Source organism: Pecten maximus, chromosome 6, assembly GCF_902652985.1.
Source record: "Pecten maximus chromosome 6, xPecMax1.1, whole genome shotgun sequence".
Lineage (NCBI taxonomy): Eukaryota > Metazoa > Mollusca > Bivalvia > Pectinida > Pectinidae > Pecten > Pecten maximus.
The window spans coordinates 2193458-2211027 of NC_047020.1; the positions used below are offsets into that span (position 1 = coordinate 2193458).

A 17570-nucleotide genomic window follows, 5' to 3' on the forward strand; every position below is an offset into this window, starting at 1 on the left:
ATTCAACATGAAGCGCGCTAGAAAGCCGTTCAATGCTTAAATGAATCAAAATCTCAACCAATCAGGAAGCCGCATTCTGCGTACAAGCAATGGAAAATCAATTATTATGACGTAACAAATTTATCATGACGTCAAAAAGTGTTGTTACACATGTGTCTTACGATGTTTATGACCGTATGACCTGTCAGCACGGGCCAGTTATGGGATAAATATATGTTTACCAATAATTACATACATGCTTTTACCTAATGTTAAAAAAAGAAGTTATATATCATCTTCTAAAATCAAACTAGTACTTCCACCAAAAATCATTCAATGGATCCTTTTTCTCCTGATTTTTAATTTTAGGATCAAATTTGATTATTAGCAAAATTCATTTTACAGACTAATAGCAATGAAAATGAGGAAAATGATGAGCCCCTGCCAACTATCAAACCTCCTCGGAAAAGAAGACCGAAGGTATAATCCATATAACTACGAATCAATATCTAATATTGAAGTTCATTTTCTGTATTGTTTTGATTTGGTTAGTTGCAGATGGTAAATAAATAAATAAATAAATAGAATAACTAAAAGGTTCAACAAAATAACATCACGAGTTGAAATCGTTGTGTGTTTTTGTTTTTGTTTTCTACGGGGTAGGTTCATTTCGTCCCGCAAAGCTCGGTCTAAACAGCGGGTAGCAGTGACAATATCGGGTGGAAAATCTCATATTACTGACTAAAATTGGTTTGTTTTAACGTACATTGAATAGATATCTAAATAATGAAAACGTGTTTATATAGAAATGCATTGTTTAAACATTAAAAATCAATTACAATGGTGGTCGAAAAATCTTATTTGGGTACGGTTATATCAGGACGACTCGTCAAAAACCGATACTTGTACTCACACAATAGAAATCTTATACATCCCATAAAAATAATATATCTTACATTATTTATAATTTATCTTAGAAAGTATATAAATTATCTGATATCTAGGATATATATCTAAAACAATTTGGTTGATTATTTGATCAACATTACCCCATGAATAAATAGGAACCTAGCTTGACCTAAAAGTTAATAAGAATTAGATAAAAACAAAATAAAATGCATCTTTACTCTACTATCATAAGTGATTCACTAGCTAGGCCTATACATTGTATATACCATAATGGCAAAAGTGAACCGCGGTTCACTACTGCAATATATACATGTACTGTAGAATATATAAAACAAAAGTAAATATCTCGTTCAAGTCAATAATTTTCTGTCATTCTAGATATTATATATATGTACATATACTAACGTATTTACGTATATAACTTATTTTTATGGTGAACGGTTGCGTCGTACATGTACATGTATCTTTTTGTATGTTGATAAAATTCCGTAATATTCATATTGAATCCGGATTTTGGTTTTATTATTACAAAAAACCATCATGGCCGCCGAGTTGTTGAGGTAAGCGATCACTGGTGCAATTTTGCTTTTTTGAAGTTTCTAAATATTTCCAGCATCTTGATATGTTAAACAGATTGTTCTTTTATCATTTTCAGTCGAGGAAATGATGAATTTGTCAACGAAAATTACCAAAAAGCACTGGAGGTAAGAGTATATGTTCTGGATCCGGAGGTTCTAGCAAATTCCAAACAAGAAACTGCATGTCTACTGTAACTATGTCCTGATTATTGTAGCCAGAAGTCTTAGAAACTTATCGAATATATCTACACTGTAATTTCTCATAAGATGTTACGACATTCTCTCACAACATCGTTGCAATGAAATGTATAGGCAATTTTATAAAATCAGTCACAAACATGTAGCAATAGACAGATAGAATGATGATAGATCTAAAGACTATACAGCAAATCCTCCACTCAGCTGACTCCAGAACAAGACACACGCACATGTACACACGTTCACATTCAAACATATCTGCTACTAAAGACACAAAACATCTTCTTCCCACACACGCTTACACAATAGTAGAACCCCCGGTAGCAGCAGTTCAATACACCACAATACACATACAGTCCTTCAAGTCCTTATAAACAAACACAATGACATACACATGTACACCCCTTTTATCTTTTTAACCATACTGATAAAAAAAACCCACTTTCTACTAGCGCTTTAAATGCCAATAGAAATATCGCTTAAAAAAATGGTATTTTGGGAAATTTCTGACTGAATTTTTTGGAAAATTTTCACTCTTAACTGTCTTTTTTTCTGATTTATTTTGAGCAATATTTAACATTATGATTTTCTGTGTTTTTTTAAAAGTTTTTATCTATAGACGCAGCTGGGAAAATAAAGCTATAATGCATTAGGAATAAGGTTGTTTTGCGCAGTCAGTTATGGAAAAACACTGCACAAAGAGGGATTCTTTATATTTATGATACAATAAACTTTATACCAAGTCATATACATGTATATTGTAAACAACATTAGCAAAACCCTTTTTATATTTAAAAAAAAGTAACACATACCGTAGATAAACTGTACCTACAGTAGAGTATTTAGGGAAAATATATACAAATTTCAGTGAAGTTTGCTTAAAATTCACCACACTGGAAAAGAGGAAAAGGCTTAACATAATTGTGCATGATTCTTGTTTTTAAAGATAAGATTTGGATTACAAAAGTGGATAGAATTAAGGGGAATGGAGTGCTATGGCCAAATATCAGTACCATAATTTGGATACAACAAGCAATACCATCATAATAATAGTAAACAAAGATTTTACTGGGTTGTGTTGTGATTTAATCAAACCTGCCATGCATCTTCTCCACCTATGTAAGGACTTAACTCCTCATTGTTATATATTTGCAGCTTTACACAGAGGCGCTCACTAAAGAACCTGACAAGGAGGAAGCATACTCTCACAGAGCACAAGTCTACATCAAGTTAGAACAATTTAAGGGTAAGTAATTGATGAATTGTGGGATCTGTTAGTGGATTGGGTAAGGACAATCATTGCCAAGTCACCACCCTTTCATATGCTATCTTGCTTGCCAAGGGAAAGCTTCAGCATGATTATGAAATTCATAGCCAAGTGATTTACCCCAATATCTTGTCTGCATAAATGTTTATCTGTCATACATGTACAATGTATCTTTGTATTTTTGCAGGATTTTTTTCAGAAGAATCTTGAACACCCATTTCCAAAATTTTGATCAGTCTCAATATATATGGATATGTGGATTTAATGGGTTCTCAAAATTTTAGCAATTCAGACAGGAAAAACATGCATGAGTTTTGGACATCTGGAATGTCGGATCTACATATAAGTATAGTTTGTCAGATTTATCTCCCCTATTTTGATGCTCTAAATTTGAAACAAATTGTACCCATAATGGATGTTATCAGTGCCAAATATTGTTGGACAGATATTGATTAGGGTCCTTGATACATATTAGTCAGGAGACATGTTAGGCTACAGCAACATGATAAAATCTATACAGAGGATAATTCCCCATGTTGGTGATAAAAGTTAAACCTGTGTTGTTGTAGTCCTATGGGAAGGTCATGTTATTATTCTTCCATATTAATATGTTAACAAAATACACATGTATGCACATGTCATATTCTATCATCATCTATCACTTCATAAAACGTTTCTCATTCATGACAATATTTTTTTTTATCTTGCGTAAATAAAACTGACCCCAAATATAAAATTATTAGTTACTTGCAGTGGATTTTTTTGAAAGAATCTCCTTGTAACCACTTAGCATTCACAAAGAATTGTTATTTATTGATCCTACTTATTATTTTTTTTATTTAAAAAAAAACAAATGCATTCTTGGTTTGTAAAATACCTTCCACAGCCTTTGATTCTTATTTGGTAGCATTTTGATGTACATGTACCTGTATTTTAGTTTTTAGCTGAAGTATGATTTTAAATTGTTTACAAAGACTTAAACATAATTGAAATGCCTAGGGATCTTTAGATTAAAAACAATTATGAACACATAACATACAACTACATGACTTGATATAACTCTATAATAAAAATCTTGGCTTGATTTATCTTCTATGAATCTCCTGATATATTTTTTCATTGTCCTAAACCTTATTCATCTTTTGCAGAGGCAGAACAAGATTCTGAAAAGGCCATTGAACTTAATCCAAAGAACAGCAAAGCTTATTTCAGGAAAGGGTAAGCTAAATAATTTCTAACTTGTCAAATTTCTGGAAGCATAGTTGATAGTATACAGTTGTTGTATGGGGTTGATAAGGGAATTAGATGGAAGGGGAGAGTTTGTGGAACTTTATTACAACTTTGTGTTAAAACTGTCATAATAAAAGATTTAATACATGAGCAACACGTTCCATAGTTTATGTACCACAAGTCTTTATTATAAACATGTCCAGGTATGTTTTAAGATGGAAATTTGTACATGTTCCAGTGTATTGGTAAACATTAATTACTTCCCTGATATTTGTTTACCTGGTCCAATACTTACTGTACATGTTCCAGTGTATTGGTAAACATTAATTACTTCCCTGATATTTGTTTACCTGGTCAAATACTTGATGTACATGTTCCAGTGTATTGGTTAACATTAATTACTTCCCTGATATTTGTTTACCTGGTCCAATACTTACTGTACATGTTCCAGTGTATTGCTAAACATTAATTACTTCCCTGATATTTGTTTACCTGGTCCAATACTTACTGTACATATTCCAGTGTATTGCTAAACATTAATTACTTCCCTGATATTTGTTTACCTGGTCCAATACTTACTGTACATGTTCCAGTGTATTGGTTAACATTAATTACTTCCCTGGTATTCGTTAACCTGGTCCAATACGTACTGTACATGTTCCAGTGTATTGGTAAACATTAATTACTTCCCTGATATTTGTTTACCTGGTCCAATACTAACTGTACATGTTCCAGTGTATTGGTTAACATTAATTACTTCCCTGGTATTTGTTTACCTGGTCCAATACTAACTGTACATGTTCCAGTGTATTTGTAAACATTAATTACTTCCCTGGTATTTGTTTACCTGGTCCAATACTTACTGTACATGTTCCAGTGTATTGGTAAATATAAACATTAATTACTTCCCTGGTATTTGTTTACCTGGTCCAATACGTACTGTACATGTTCCAGTGTATTGGTAAACATTAATTACTTCCCTGATATTTGTTTACCTGGTCCAATACTAACTGTACATGTTCCAGTGTATTGGTTAACATTAATTACTTCCCTGGTATTTGTTTACCTGGTCCAATACGTACTGTACATGTTCCAGTGTATTGGTTAACATTAATTACTTCCCTGATATTTGTTTACCTGGTCCAATACGTACTGTACATGTTCCAGTGTATTGGTTAACATTAATTACTTCCCTGATATTTGTTTACCTGGTCCAATATGTACTGTACATGTTCCAGTGTATTGGTAAACATTAATTACTTCCCTGGTATTTGTTTACCTGGTCCAATACTTACTGTACATGTTCCAGTGTATTGGTAAACATTAATTACTTCCCTGATATTTGTTTACCTGGTCCAATACGTACTGTACATGTTCCAGTGTATTGGTTAACATTAATTACTTCCCTGATATTTGTTTACCTGGTCCAATACGTACTGTACATGTTCCAGTGTATTGGTAAACATTAATTACTTCCCTGGTATTTGTTTACCTGGTCCAATACTTACTGTACATGTTCCAGTGTATTGGTAAACATTAATTACTTCCCTGATATTTGTTTACCTGGTCCAATACTTACTGTACATGTTGCAGTGTATTGGTAAACATTCATTACTTCCCTGATATTTGTTTACCTGGTCCAATACTTACTATACATGTTCCAGTGTATTGGTAAACATTGATTACTTCCCTGGTATTCGTTTACCTGGTCCAATACTTACTGTACATGTTCCAGTGTATTGGTAAACATTGATTACTTCCCTGGTATTCGTTTACCTGGTCCAATACTTACTGTACATGTTCCAGTGTATTGGTAAACATTAATTACTTCCCTGGTATTTGTTTACCTGGTCCAATACTTACTGTACATGTTCCAGTGTATTGGTAAACATTAATTACTTCCCTGGTATTTGTTTACCTGGTCCAATACTTACTGTACATGTTCCAGTGTATTGGTAAACATTCATTACTTCCCTGATATTTGTTTACCTGGTCCAATACTTACTATACATGTTCCAGTGTATTGGTAAACATTGATTACTTCCCTGGTATTCGTTTACCTGGTCCAATACTTACTGTACATGTTCCAGTGTATTGGTAAACATTAATTACTTCCCTGATATTTGTTTACCTGGTCCAATACTTAATTACTGTACATGTTCCAGTGTATTGGTAAATATAAACATTAATTACTTCCCTGATATTCGTTTACCTGGTCCAATACTTACTGTACATGTTCCAGTGTATTGGTAAACATTAATTACTTCCCTGATATTTGTTTACCTGGTCCAATACTTACTGTACATGTTCCAGTGTATTGGTAAACATTAATCACTTCCCTGATATTCGTTTACCTGGTCCAATACTTACTGTACATGTACTACTATAAAAAACTTCTGCTTTGTTAGATAAATCAATGATTTAATATTGAACGATAAAAAGTTTGATTAGCTTATTATTTATCTGATTAAAGAATACTTTGATATTTTTATGTTTATTAATTTACTTGTACATGTGTTGATCTATTCACATCGTTGTAGCTTTTATTACGTACTAGCTCTGTTGACAAAGAAATGCTGTTTTATAACTTATGTTGTAGCATTATTACGTACTAGCTCTGTTGATAAAGAAATGCTGTTTTATAACTTATGTTGTAGCTTTTATTACGTACTAGCTCTGCTGATAAAGAAATGCTGTTTTATAACTTATATATGTTGTAGCTTTTATTACGTACTAGCTCTGCTGATAAAGAACATCTTCGCTAGCCAAGGCTTCTGATTACGTTACACTCCACGAACCCTTGGCAGATATAGGCGTCAGTTCTGGCCCTCTAGAGGTGATTCGAAATTACCACCCTTCACGCATGAAATTTTCGACCAATCAAAACAAGCGTTACCAATTTACTTCATCGGTGATGTTTACAAACACACATCGAGGTTTGGTGTCATTTCGATGAGATATGTGATCAATGACTTATATGAATTGATCAAACACTGCGAATGTTCCCCCAAAGATTGCGATTTTTGTATTTAGGTAAAATGCCATGACATAGTCGGCAATGTAGCTCTGTACTGGGTGCCGCATTTTTTGTTTACTGCGAAACCAAGCCAGAATGTAAAACGCGATTTGATTGGGTGCCCTGGGATTCCAGGGCGCGACGGTTTGAACACGACTATATCCGCCATGGGTTCGTGGAGTGTAACGTAATCAGAGGCCTTGGCTAGCGAAGATGATAAAGAAATGCTGTTTTATAACTTATATTTATGTTGTAGCTTTTATTACGTACTAGCTCTGTTGACAAAGAAATGCTGTTTTATAACTTATATATGTTGTAGCTTTTAGTACGTACTAGCTCTGTTGACAAAGAAATGCTGTTTTATAACTTATGTTGTAGCTTTTATTACGTACTAGCTCTGTTGACAAAGAAATGCTGTTTTATAACTTATGTTGTAGCTTTTATTACTAGCTCTGTTGACAAAGAAATGCTGTTTTATAACTTATGTTGTAGCTTTTATTACTTACTAGCTCTGTTGACAAAGAAATGCTGTTTTATAACTTATGTATGACAAAGAAATGCTGTTTTATAACTTATGTTGTAGCTTTTATTACTAGCTCTGTTGACAAAGAAATGCTGTTTTATAACTTATGTTGTAGCATTATTACGTACTAGCTCTGTTGACAAAGAAATGCTGTTTTATAACTTATGTTGTAGCATTATTACGTACTAGCTCTGTTGACAAAGAAATGCTGTTTTATAACTTATGTTGTAGCATTATTACGTACTAGCTCTGTTGACAAAGAAATGCTGTTTTATAACTTATGTTGTAGCTTTTATTACGTACTAGCTCTGTTGACAAAGAAATGCTGTTTTATAACTTTGATTATTGTAAATTGTACAGGACTGCTTTATTCCACCAGGAGAAGTATGCTGCTGCAAAAGAATGTCTTGAAATTGGTTTATCATTAAACAGTGAGTAGATTTGGATGTAAATTAAAGGTAACTTGATCATATGCCCTGTGAGGTACATATACATCATTGTGTAAGATTGTGAGTGCCTTTTTGTCTGTATGTACAGTGTACCCTCGACCTATCGCCACCCGAATCTACCGCCACCCTCACATACCGCCACCTACACCCCTAGAACGGATTTCCCTTCTATATAATTCCCTCGTTAAGTTCGCCACCCTCGCATACCGCCATCTGCCACGTTCATAACTATTACCCTCGACGATATCGCCATCTTGGTCCGTTTTTTCTGCAAACGAGGAACTCTTTAGTGTTCTATTTATAGAATTAGGCTATTTCCTTTTTCACAGGTAACTTAGTTATATGCTTGAATGAGCTTTCTATCTCTCAGGTAGATATATGTATCTATGTGACATCTACACACATGTATGGTTTGATTGTAATAAAGCATGACTGATTTCTGCTCAATAAGTGTTCTTATTTATGGTATGAACGATTTGGCTTTGTCAGTCGAGATGGAAACTCCGATACGAAAGCGTGTTCTTCTTGAGCAAATTAATGACTTTTTTCAGAAATTACATATGTAAATGTGTATTTGTAAGCTACAAAATATACGGTCAATACCATGGTGTCTTATATGTTAACTCATTGTGTATTTATTAAAACGTTGGTACAACATTATCTTTTACTGTTGTAATTTTCATGATTCGATACTAACGCCACCCTCGTTATACCGCCATAATTGACACGGACGAAATGTGGTGATATAACGAGGGTAGACTGTATATATATGTGTATGCCTGAAGATTTCATTAGGGTACTACAAGATATCATGTCATAACTACAAAATGTATGGTGTAACAGTACAGGTGAAGGTCAAAAGGTTTACACTCTCGGACTACACTCTAAATGTCAAGGTCACATGTTAATGTCAAGGTCATGTGGTGTAACAACCTTAGACTGCACTCTAAATGTCAAGGTCACATGTTAATGTCAAGGTCATGTGCACATGGTGTAACAACCTTAGACTGCACGCTAATGGTCAATACCAGAGACTCTGTGTAGTTTTAATGTTTATCTATGTTTCACTATCAGTGTAAACTAATGAGAATCTATCCTTGTTTCAGCTGAAGACAATAGTATGAAAACACTTCTATGGAAATGTGAGGCAGAAATTGACTGTGAGTTTCATTCTTAAACAATTATCCTCCTGATAGACCAGTTTTATATTGTGTATAATACCTTGGTGTGTTGTCTGTCTGTCATCCGTCGTCCATTCATTGTCCATCTAGTGTCAACATTTTCCTTTAAATGACTTCTCACAAAACAATGGGCCTATATTAATGATTGCTGACTGGAAGATTCAAGAGATGAAGTGTCAAAATAACTTTCGAAAATAAATAACCTCGACTTACATTCAAGGTTACAGGGTCAAATATATCAAAAACATTCAAACTTCTTTTCACAAACCTAAAGGCCTATAATATGATATTTGGCTGGAAGGTTACTGGGATGAAGCCCCACAAAAATTACCTTGATCCATATTTTAGGTCACAGAGATAAAATATTTTAAAACATTCAAGCAACTTGTCACAAACCAAAAAATAATTGTGATCTGTGGGTGGAAGAATCTGACATAATCAGGGTCACAGAGGTCAAACAGCTCTTTTGATTAACTGAAGGGCAGTGACTGTGTATCATCAATGAAGAAAACACCAGATGAAGGTTACAGGCCCATTACGCCTCCAGTTTTTATATACAATATGTACATTGTATGTAATTTTTCCTCAAAGCTAATATATTTGCCTCAGTCTTTGAGTTTTATGATATTTTGAGAATTTGTTTCTGTTTATAGGTGATAATAATATAAGGTTTTATTTTATAACAGTATAACATACCAGTGACTTAACACGACAATTAAGGATATTATACTACTGTTTCAGTAATACTTCTCTCTTTAACATTTTCCAGTGTGCAGGTCAGAACAGTCCCAGGGACAATCACAGGTAAATATACAAAAGTCAATTTTACTCATGAATTTCCAACTTGTCTGCTTCTCCTTTTGATGAAAATCTTACAGATGTATTTGTTTGAAATATTGGTAAAAAATCACACAACTCAGTAAGAAAGTCACACAGCTTAGTAAAAAGTCACACAGCTAACTATAAGTAATTAATGATGTTGTGAAATGACACTGGATTAGGGTTGGGGTTCTGGGTAATTATCCCCAGGAAGACGTGGTACCTATACATTTGCCATATGTTACCTCAGTTATATTGCGAGACCTTGGTGTAGTAGAGACATCCCTGTAAGATTCTGCTATATATCAAACAATATATTGTCATCTTGGGGCTGAGTGGCAGGGCCAAAAAGGGTCAGTTTGGCTTAATTGATATAAAAGACTTCTCTGGAACTAAGCAATGTATATCACTCATATTTGTCTGGTAGCATCATTATGGGATAGGGATTAAAAATTGTACAAATGATGGGGCTGATCATGACCCCCTAATGGCCTAAGGGGTGGGGCCAAAAGGAGTCAATTTGGCAATATTGATACTAAGCAATGCATATATGTATTACATTGATATTTCAGTGGTAACATCCCCAGGAGGCTGGGATTAAAATTTATAGAAATAATGGGGCTAAATCTTTAATTTGAATCCGGGTTATGTATTTGAAGCAGTTTAGATCCCCACAACATAATTGTACATCAACAAATAAATTCAGCTATTAGCAAATGGAACATAAACATTATTTTGATGTTTGCTCAAATAACCCAGGTGAGCAATACAGGCCCTCTGGGCCGCCTTTTGTATTCTGGACATATTGCATTCGAGGAGATTGAATTAAAGTGGGTGTGTTGGATTCTTGTTACACATCGTGACATCTCTACTTTTTGTATGTTTTTTTATGTAGTGTTTGGTTTTTATATAATAGTTTGGACAAATTCACTGCAAATTTGGTGCTTTATGGTTTGTACTTGAACATATATTTTACTGATTATTTACAATGTCCATAAATCTTCTTGATTTTTTATTTCATTTTTTCAGATTTCCATAGGTACTTCCTCAATAAGCCCTTCCACCAAAGCTGGTGTTCCTAACATAACCTCTCAGGATATCACCGATCCTACTGTTACACCGTCCTCCAATAGTACATCTCAAGACGTCACCATGCCAACAGGGCCACGTACCAGGTAGTATTTTTGTCGAATAGGGATATAAAGTTTCTTGAAGTTAAGATGCCTGTTGAAATTAGTCTTAGCTTTGATAGCTTAATGAGTAACCCTGCATTTAATTTTGGCTTTGTGTCTATCCATTGGAGTTTTTTCGGAATACTATCTTATATTTATTACTAGGAAAACTGTTACATAACTTGAAGAAAATCGTTGGCCATTCCAGACAGAGTAGCAAAGTGTTTCCTTATAAGACCACTCATTTCATTGGCTAAGAAGGGTCAAAAAGGAAAATAATCTTTTTGAACAGTTCAGTATGAATGTTGAACAGGTGTTTGTAACTATAATTGTGCCTTTTGTTTTGTAGGTATGACTGGTATCAGACGGAGACCATGGTGATAATCACAGTCATGATAAAGAAAGTTCAGAAGGAAGATTGTCACATAGACATCAACGAACAATCTGTAAGTAGCTATGGCTACCCTGTCATAGACATCCACCAATAGTCTATAACTATATGGTTACCCTACCATAGACATCCACCAACAATCTGTAACCATGGTTACCCTGCCATAGACATCCAACAACAATCTGTAACTATGGTAACCCTATCATAGACATCCACCAATAGTCTGTAACTATGGCTACCCTGTCATAGACATCCACCAATAGTCTGTAACTATATGGTTACCCTACCATAGACATCCACCAACAATCTGTAACTATGGTTACCCTGCCATAGACATCCAACAACAATATGTAACTATGGTTACCCTATCATAGACATCCACCAATAGTCTGTAACTATGGTTACCCTAACATAGACAGCCACCAACAATCTGTAACTATGGTTACCCTAACATAGACATCCACCAACAATCTGTAACTGTGGTTACCCTGCCATAGACATCCACCAACAATCTGTAACTATGGTTACCCTAACATAGACATCCACCAACAATTTGTAACTATGGTTACCCTACCATAGACATCCACCAACAATCTGTAACTATGGTTACCCTAACATAGACATCCACCAACAATCTGTAACTATGGTTACCCTGCCATAGACATCCAACAACAATCTGTAACTATGGTTACCCTATCATAGACATCCACCAATAGTCTGTAACTATGGTTACCCTGCCATAGACATCCACCAACAAATCTGTTAACTATAGGTTACCCTGCCATAGACAGCCACCAACAATCTGTAAACTATGGTACCCTGCCATAGACAAATCCCCAACAATCTGTAACTATGGAGACTTTTACAATAGACATCCACCATCAATCTGAACTATGGTTACCCTGCTATAGACATCCACCAACATCTTGTAACTATGGTTACCTTGCTATAGACAGCCACCAACAATCTGTAACTATGGTTCCCTAACATAGGACATCCACCCAACAATCTGTAACTATGGTTACCCTAACATATACATCCCCCACAATCTGTAACTATGGTTACCCTAACATAGACATCCAAATCCACCAACAATCTGTAACATTGTTACCCTGCCATGACTCCACCAACATCTGTAACTATGGTTACCCTGCCATAGACATCCACCAACAATCTGTAACTATGGTTACTCTGCCATAGACATCCACCAACAATCTGTAACTATGGAGACTTTACCATAGACATCCACCATCAATCTGTAACTATGGTTACCCTGCTATAGACATCCACCAACAATCTGTAACTATGGATACCCTGCTATAGACAGCCACCAACAATCTGTAACTATGGTTACCCTAACATAGACATCCACCAACAATCTGTAACTATGGTTACCCTAACATAGACATCCACCAACAATCTGTAACTATGGTTACCCTAACATAGACATCCACCAACAATCTGTAACTATGGTTACCCTAACATAGACATCCACCAACAATCTGTAACTATGGTTACCCTGCCATAGACATCCACCAACAATCTGTAACTATGGTTACCCTGCCATAGACATCCACCAACAATCTGTAACTATGGTTACCCTGCCATAGACATCCACCAACAATCTGTAACTATGGTTACCCTGCCATAGACATCCACCAACAATCTGTAACTATGGTTACCCTGCCATAGACATCCACCAACAATCTGTAACTATGGTTACCCTGCCATAGACATCCACCAACAATCTGTAACTATGGTTACCCTAACATAGACATCCAACATGTTTCATTACCATAATAGGTAAATTGTTGTTTTTACAGGTGAGTGTATGTATTAAACTACCCACAGGCAGCGACTACACCCTGGAACTTGATCTAGCTCACAAAATCCTACCAGAAAAATCCCTGTACAAAATCATGTCTACGAAGGTAAGGTATTACACTAGTGGACAAGATATGCTGTTCTACAACAGCTCTTGTTGTATTAAACTTCTAATACTCTGGTTAGAAGGGGTTAAACCATTACTCTGGTACTACTTCATGGTAATGTGAAGTTAACATGTTTTGAATTTACATAGAAATTTCATAGCTGTTCAAACAGTGCCAACCAGCAATCAGAATATTTAAAAGTTTTAGTTGATAAGTTAAAAGCAATCTTTAAAAAAAGACATTCATGTTAAATACACAGCAGAATAAGTCTGATCAAAAGCTACCCATTATATAATATATATATAATATACTGATGACATGACTGTACTGTCAGCCCAACAGATACACATCAAACTAGTACAGGAAAAGTGAAGATTACTATAAGGTGCATGCTGAAGTATTTCTTACATTTTTGTTTTATAATTGTATATATTGCTGGCTGTAAATGCAAGGAGCATTGGAATGGTTTAAGTTGGCTATACTTAGTAGATAGTGAATTCTTCTATAGAGACAGATTTTTATAATGTTATGGTGGTGCCATTATTGATGCACGATTTGTTGTAATCTGTTGTGTTTGTCTATTAGGTTGAGATAAAACTAAAGAAGATAGAAGGAGTGCGCTGGAGCAGGCTAGAAGATGATGGCTCATCTACTCAAAACATCAAACAACCTTCATTACCAATGGACACACGTAAGTCTCTATTTCATGACATTACAATGACTCCACACAAAACAAGCTCTGCAAATTTCAGTATCGTTTGTTTATACATCAAAAATACATTTCAATGTAATTTGAAGACATTGTTGTTTTTATGTCTGTATTTTGTAAACACTTCAAAATATATACATCTTGAAACTATTACTTACTCGCAGATTCCGAGGGTGACCATGCTAACAAATACCCGTCCTCCAGCCATTACACGAAAGATTGGGACAAACTGGTGACGGACATCGCTAAAGAGGAGAAAGAGGAAAAGCCGGAGGGCGATGCAGCACTTAACAACCTGTTTCAGAAAATCTACGGGGATGGTTCTGACGAAACAAAGAAAGCAATGATGAAATCCTTTGTGAGTTGATATTTTAAAAGATGTGTCTTTAAGTTGCAAGTCTGTTTCTTTTTGTCATAATTAAATCAATATTGACCTCGTCACGAGAGAAAATAAGCCATAAATATATTTCACAGACACCGAAGTTGGCCTGGATTAGTGAGAGAGTATTAAATTGGAAATTATACTCGTTTGTCCTAATGTTTTCGGAATACAACAGGAATCCTTTGCCTAGTTCAGAATTTATTCTAGTTGAAGACAGTGAATTCATGTGTTTATGTGAATGTATCAGTCGAGTTGAAAAGACTTTAGTATGAATGGTGAGTACCATGTAATCCAAAGTCTGAAAGCTTGGATCACGTACCTATGATGGACAATAAATGATATATTTTTAGGGACATCTGCCCCGAAAGGGTCAGGATGACCTATAGTCATCGTGCTTTGTCCGTCGTCTTGTGTTGTCCACCATGCATAAACTTTTCAGATTTCAAACTTCTTCTCAAGTTCATCTGGTGGGATTCAGCTCTAACTTACCTGAAATGATCCTGAGATTGTCCTGACCAAGTGTTATTTTTTCGATTCGGTCCGAGATCCAAGTTGGCCGCCACGCCAGCCATCTTGAAAAACACTTTTTTTAACTTCTTCTCCAGTTGCACTGGTGTCATTAAGCTGGAAATTAGTGAGGATGTTAAGGAAGGGGAGCAAAGAAAGTATTGTTATTTTTCAGTCTCCTAAAAACTTTGACATGGCAGCCAAGGCGACCATTTTGTAATATGATAGCACAATCATGGTTTTCCTGAACCTATTTCAAACTTCTTCTCAAGTTCTACCAGTGGGATTCAGCTCTGTCTTTTCTGGATTGATCCTGAGACGGTCTAGACCAAGTGTTGTTATTTTTCGTGTCGGTTCAAAAGTCCAAGATGGCTGCCATAGCCAAGAGTGTCATTTTATTTACTACTGAGTATGTATATTACATTAGTACATGAGTCTTTTAGAGTCAGTCCATGGGATTCTTGTTATATGTATCTTGGAGGCATACACCTTTATATAGGTATGTATATATACACCTGTAATATAAATGTTTGATTAGTTGATTGGTACCTTGTTGGAGATGTGGACTATATACTGAATAAGCATCCTCTAACAAGTTAGCCTTTCTTTATGACCCCGAAAACTTAATATCACGGTCATCATACATATATCTATAGTAAACTTGATATCACGGTCATCATACATATATCTATAGTAAACTTAACGGTCATCATACATATATCTATAGTAAACTTAATATCAGGGTCATCATACATATATCTATGGTAAAATTAATATCACGGTCATCATACATATATCTATAGTAAACTTAATATCACGGTCATCATACATATATCTATAGTAAACTTAATATCACGGTCATCATACATATATCTATAGTAAACTTAACGGTCATCATACATATATCTATAGTAAACTTAATATCACGGTCATCATACATATATCTATAGTAAACTTAATATCACGGTCATCATACATATATCTATTGTAAACTAAACGGTCATCATACATATATCTATAGTAAACTTAACATCACGGTCATCATACATATATCTATAGTAAACTTAACGGTCATCATACATATATCTATTGTAAACTTAACGGTCATCATACATATATCTATAGTAAACTTAATATCACGGTCATCATACATATATCTATAGTAAACTTAACGGTCATCATACATATTTCTATCGTTACAGTACGAGTCTGGAGGAACTGTGTTGAGTACAAACTGGAATGAGGTTGGTAAAGACAAGGTGGATGTTAAACCCCCCGACGGTATGGAATACAAAAAGTGGGACACGTAATGCTACATCCACAGACATCATCTGAAGGCTGCTGTTATCTAGACTTGTTTCCAACGACAGATATGTTATTCAAACTGTTTTCGATACAATGTCTATTGGTTGTTGTTTGATCATCTTACACGGAGTTAATCACTGATGTGTTGTAAGCTCCTGAATATAAAGTTTCAATTTACTTTCCTGGTCCTGAATGTAAATCTTCTCTTCACCTCTTCTCCAAAGGTGTAGTTAACGTACATGGAGTTTATTTAAGTATACATATACTTACATGTTGCCAAACGGCTGGCGCCATGGAAATACCTGTCATTTCTTGGGATATATCGAGGGTATCCATTGATGAAATATTTGATTTGGATTAAGAAAGTATTAAATTTATTGTTTAAATTATGCGATTCCTTTTCGAGTCATGTCGTTTTTACGATAGGATTTCTGTGTGTATTTTATTCATCTGACCAACTTCGTTTTCATTTCCACCAATGAATTGTAATAGAATCTTCCCTCGTAATTATCTTGCATTTAGTCACCACAAGTCATGTTGTCCCTTTGTGTAGCGACTAGAAGGGTAACTCCGTTCTGTGTAACGTTTGCCCACTATATCCCAACAGTTGCCAGGTACTGACCGTAGGCCGGTGGTTTTTCTCCGGGTACTCCGGCTTTCCTCCACCTCCAAAACCTGGCACGTCCTTAAATGACCCTGGCTGTTAATAGGACGTTAAACAAAAAAAAAAAAAAAAACAAACAAACAAACCAAACCAAACCCAACAGTCTAACGACCTAATTCATTTTAGCCCAGGGCTACTTTATAGTGCCAAGTCTTCGCTGGCGGTGTGGTAAATTTACAATATCGGACAGTATTACCAGTTTGTGGTGTCAGTGAGATAAGAAACACCACATCATCGAGGTTTAGTATTTTCTATCCGAGTATTTCAATGTTTACTTCTCGATAAAATGTATTATTTATGACTGAATAACATTAAATAAAGTATGCTCAAACATTATTGTCTCTCTTCGCTTCGTGACTA

The 17570-nt window shown here is 35.0% G+C and overlaps 1 protein-coding gene across 1 annotated transcript; it reads left to right on the forward strand.

Moving 5' to 3' along the window:
• Positions 1-1415: 1415 nt before the first annotated feature.
• On the forward strand, positions 1416-17546 carry LOC117328706 (protein SGT1 homolog). Its single transcript, XM_033886202.1, has 13 exons — positions 1416-1448; positions 1544-1592; positions 2820-2910; positions 4080-4149; positions 8061-8131; positions 9256-9309; positions 10100-10134; positions 11179-11324; positions 11671-11767; positions 13536-13643; positions 14229-14334; positions 14517-14710; positions 16444-17546. Exons 1-13 carry the CDS (start codon positions 1429-1431, stop codon positions 16549-16551), a joined length of 1149 nt encoding a protein of 382 aa, XP_033742093.1. The 5' UTR covers positions 1416-1428; the 3' UTR covers positions 16552-17546.
• The last annotated feature ends 24 nt before the right edge of the window (positions 17547-17570 follow it).

Bases quoted from the DNA above. Each gene is read 5' to 3' on its own strand.
- LOC117328706 (XM_033886202.1), top strand. From the start codon at position 1,429: ATGGCCGCCGAGTTGTTGAG. The intron at 1,449-1,543 runs GTAAGCGATCAC...TATCATTTTCAG, and splicing joins ATGGCCGCCGAGTTGTTGAG to TCGAGGAAATGATGAATTTG. The intron at 11,325-11,670 runs GTAGTATTTTTG...TTTGTTTTGTAG, and splicing joins CCAACAGGGCCACGTACCAG to GTATGACTGGTATCAGACGG.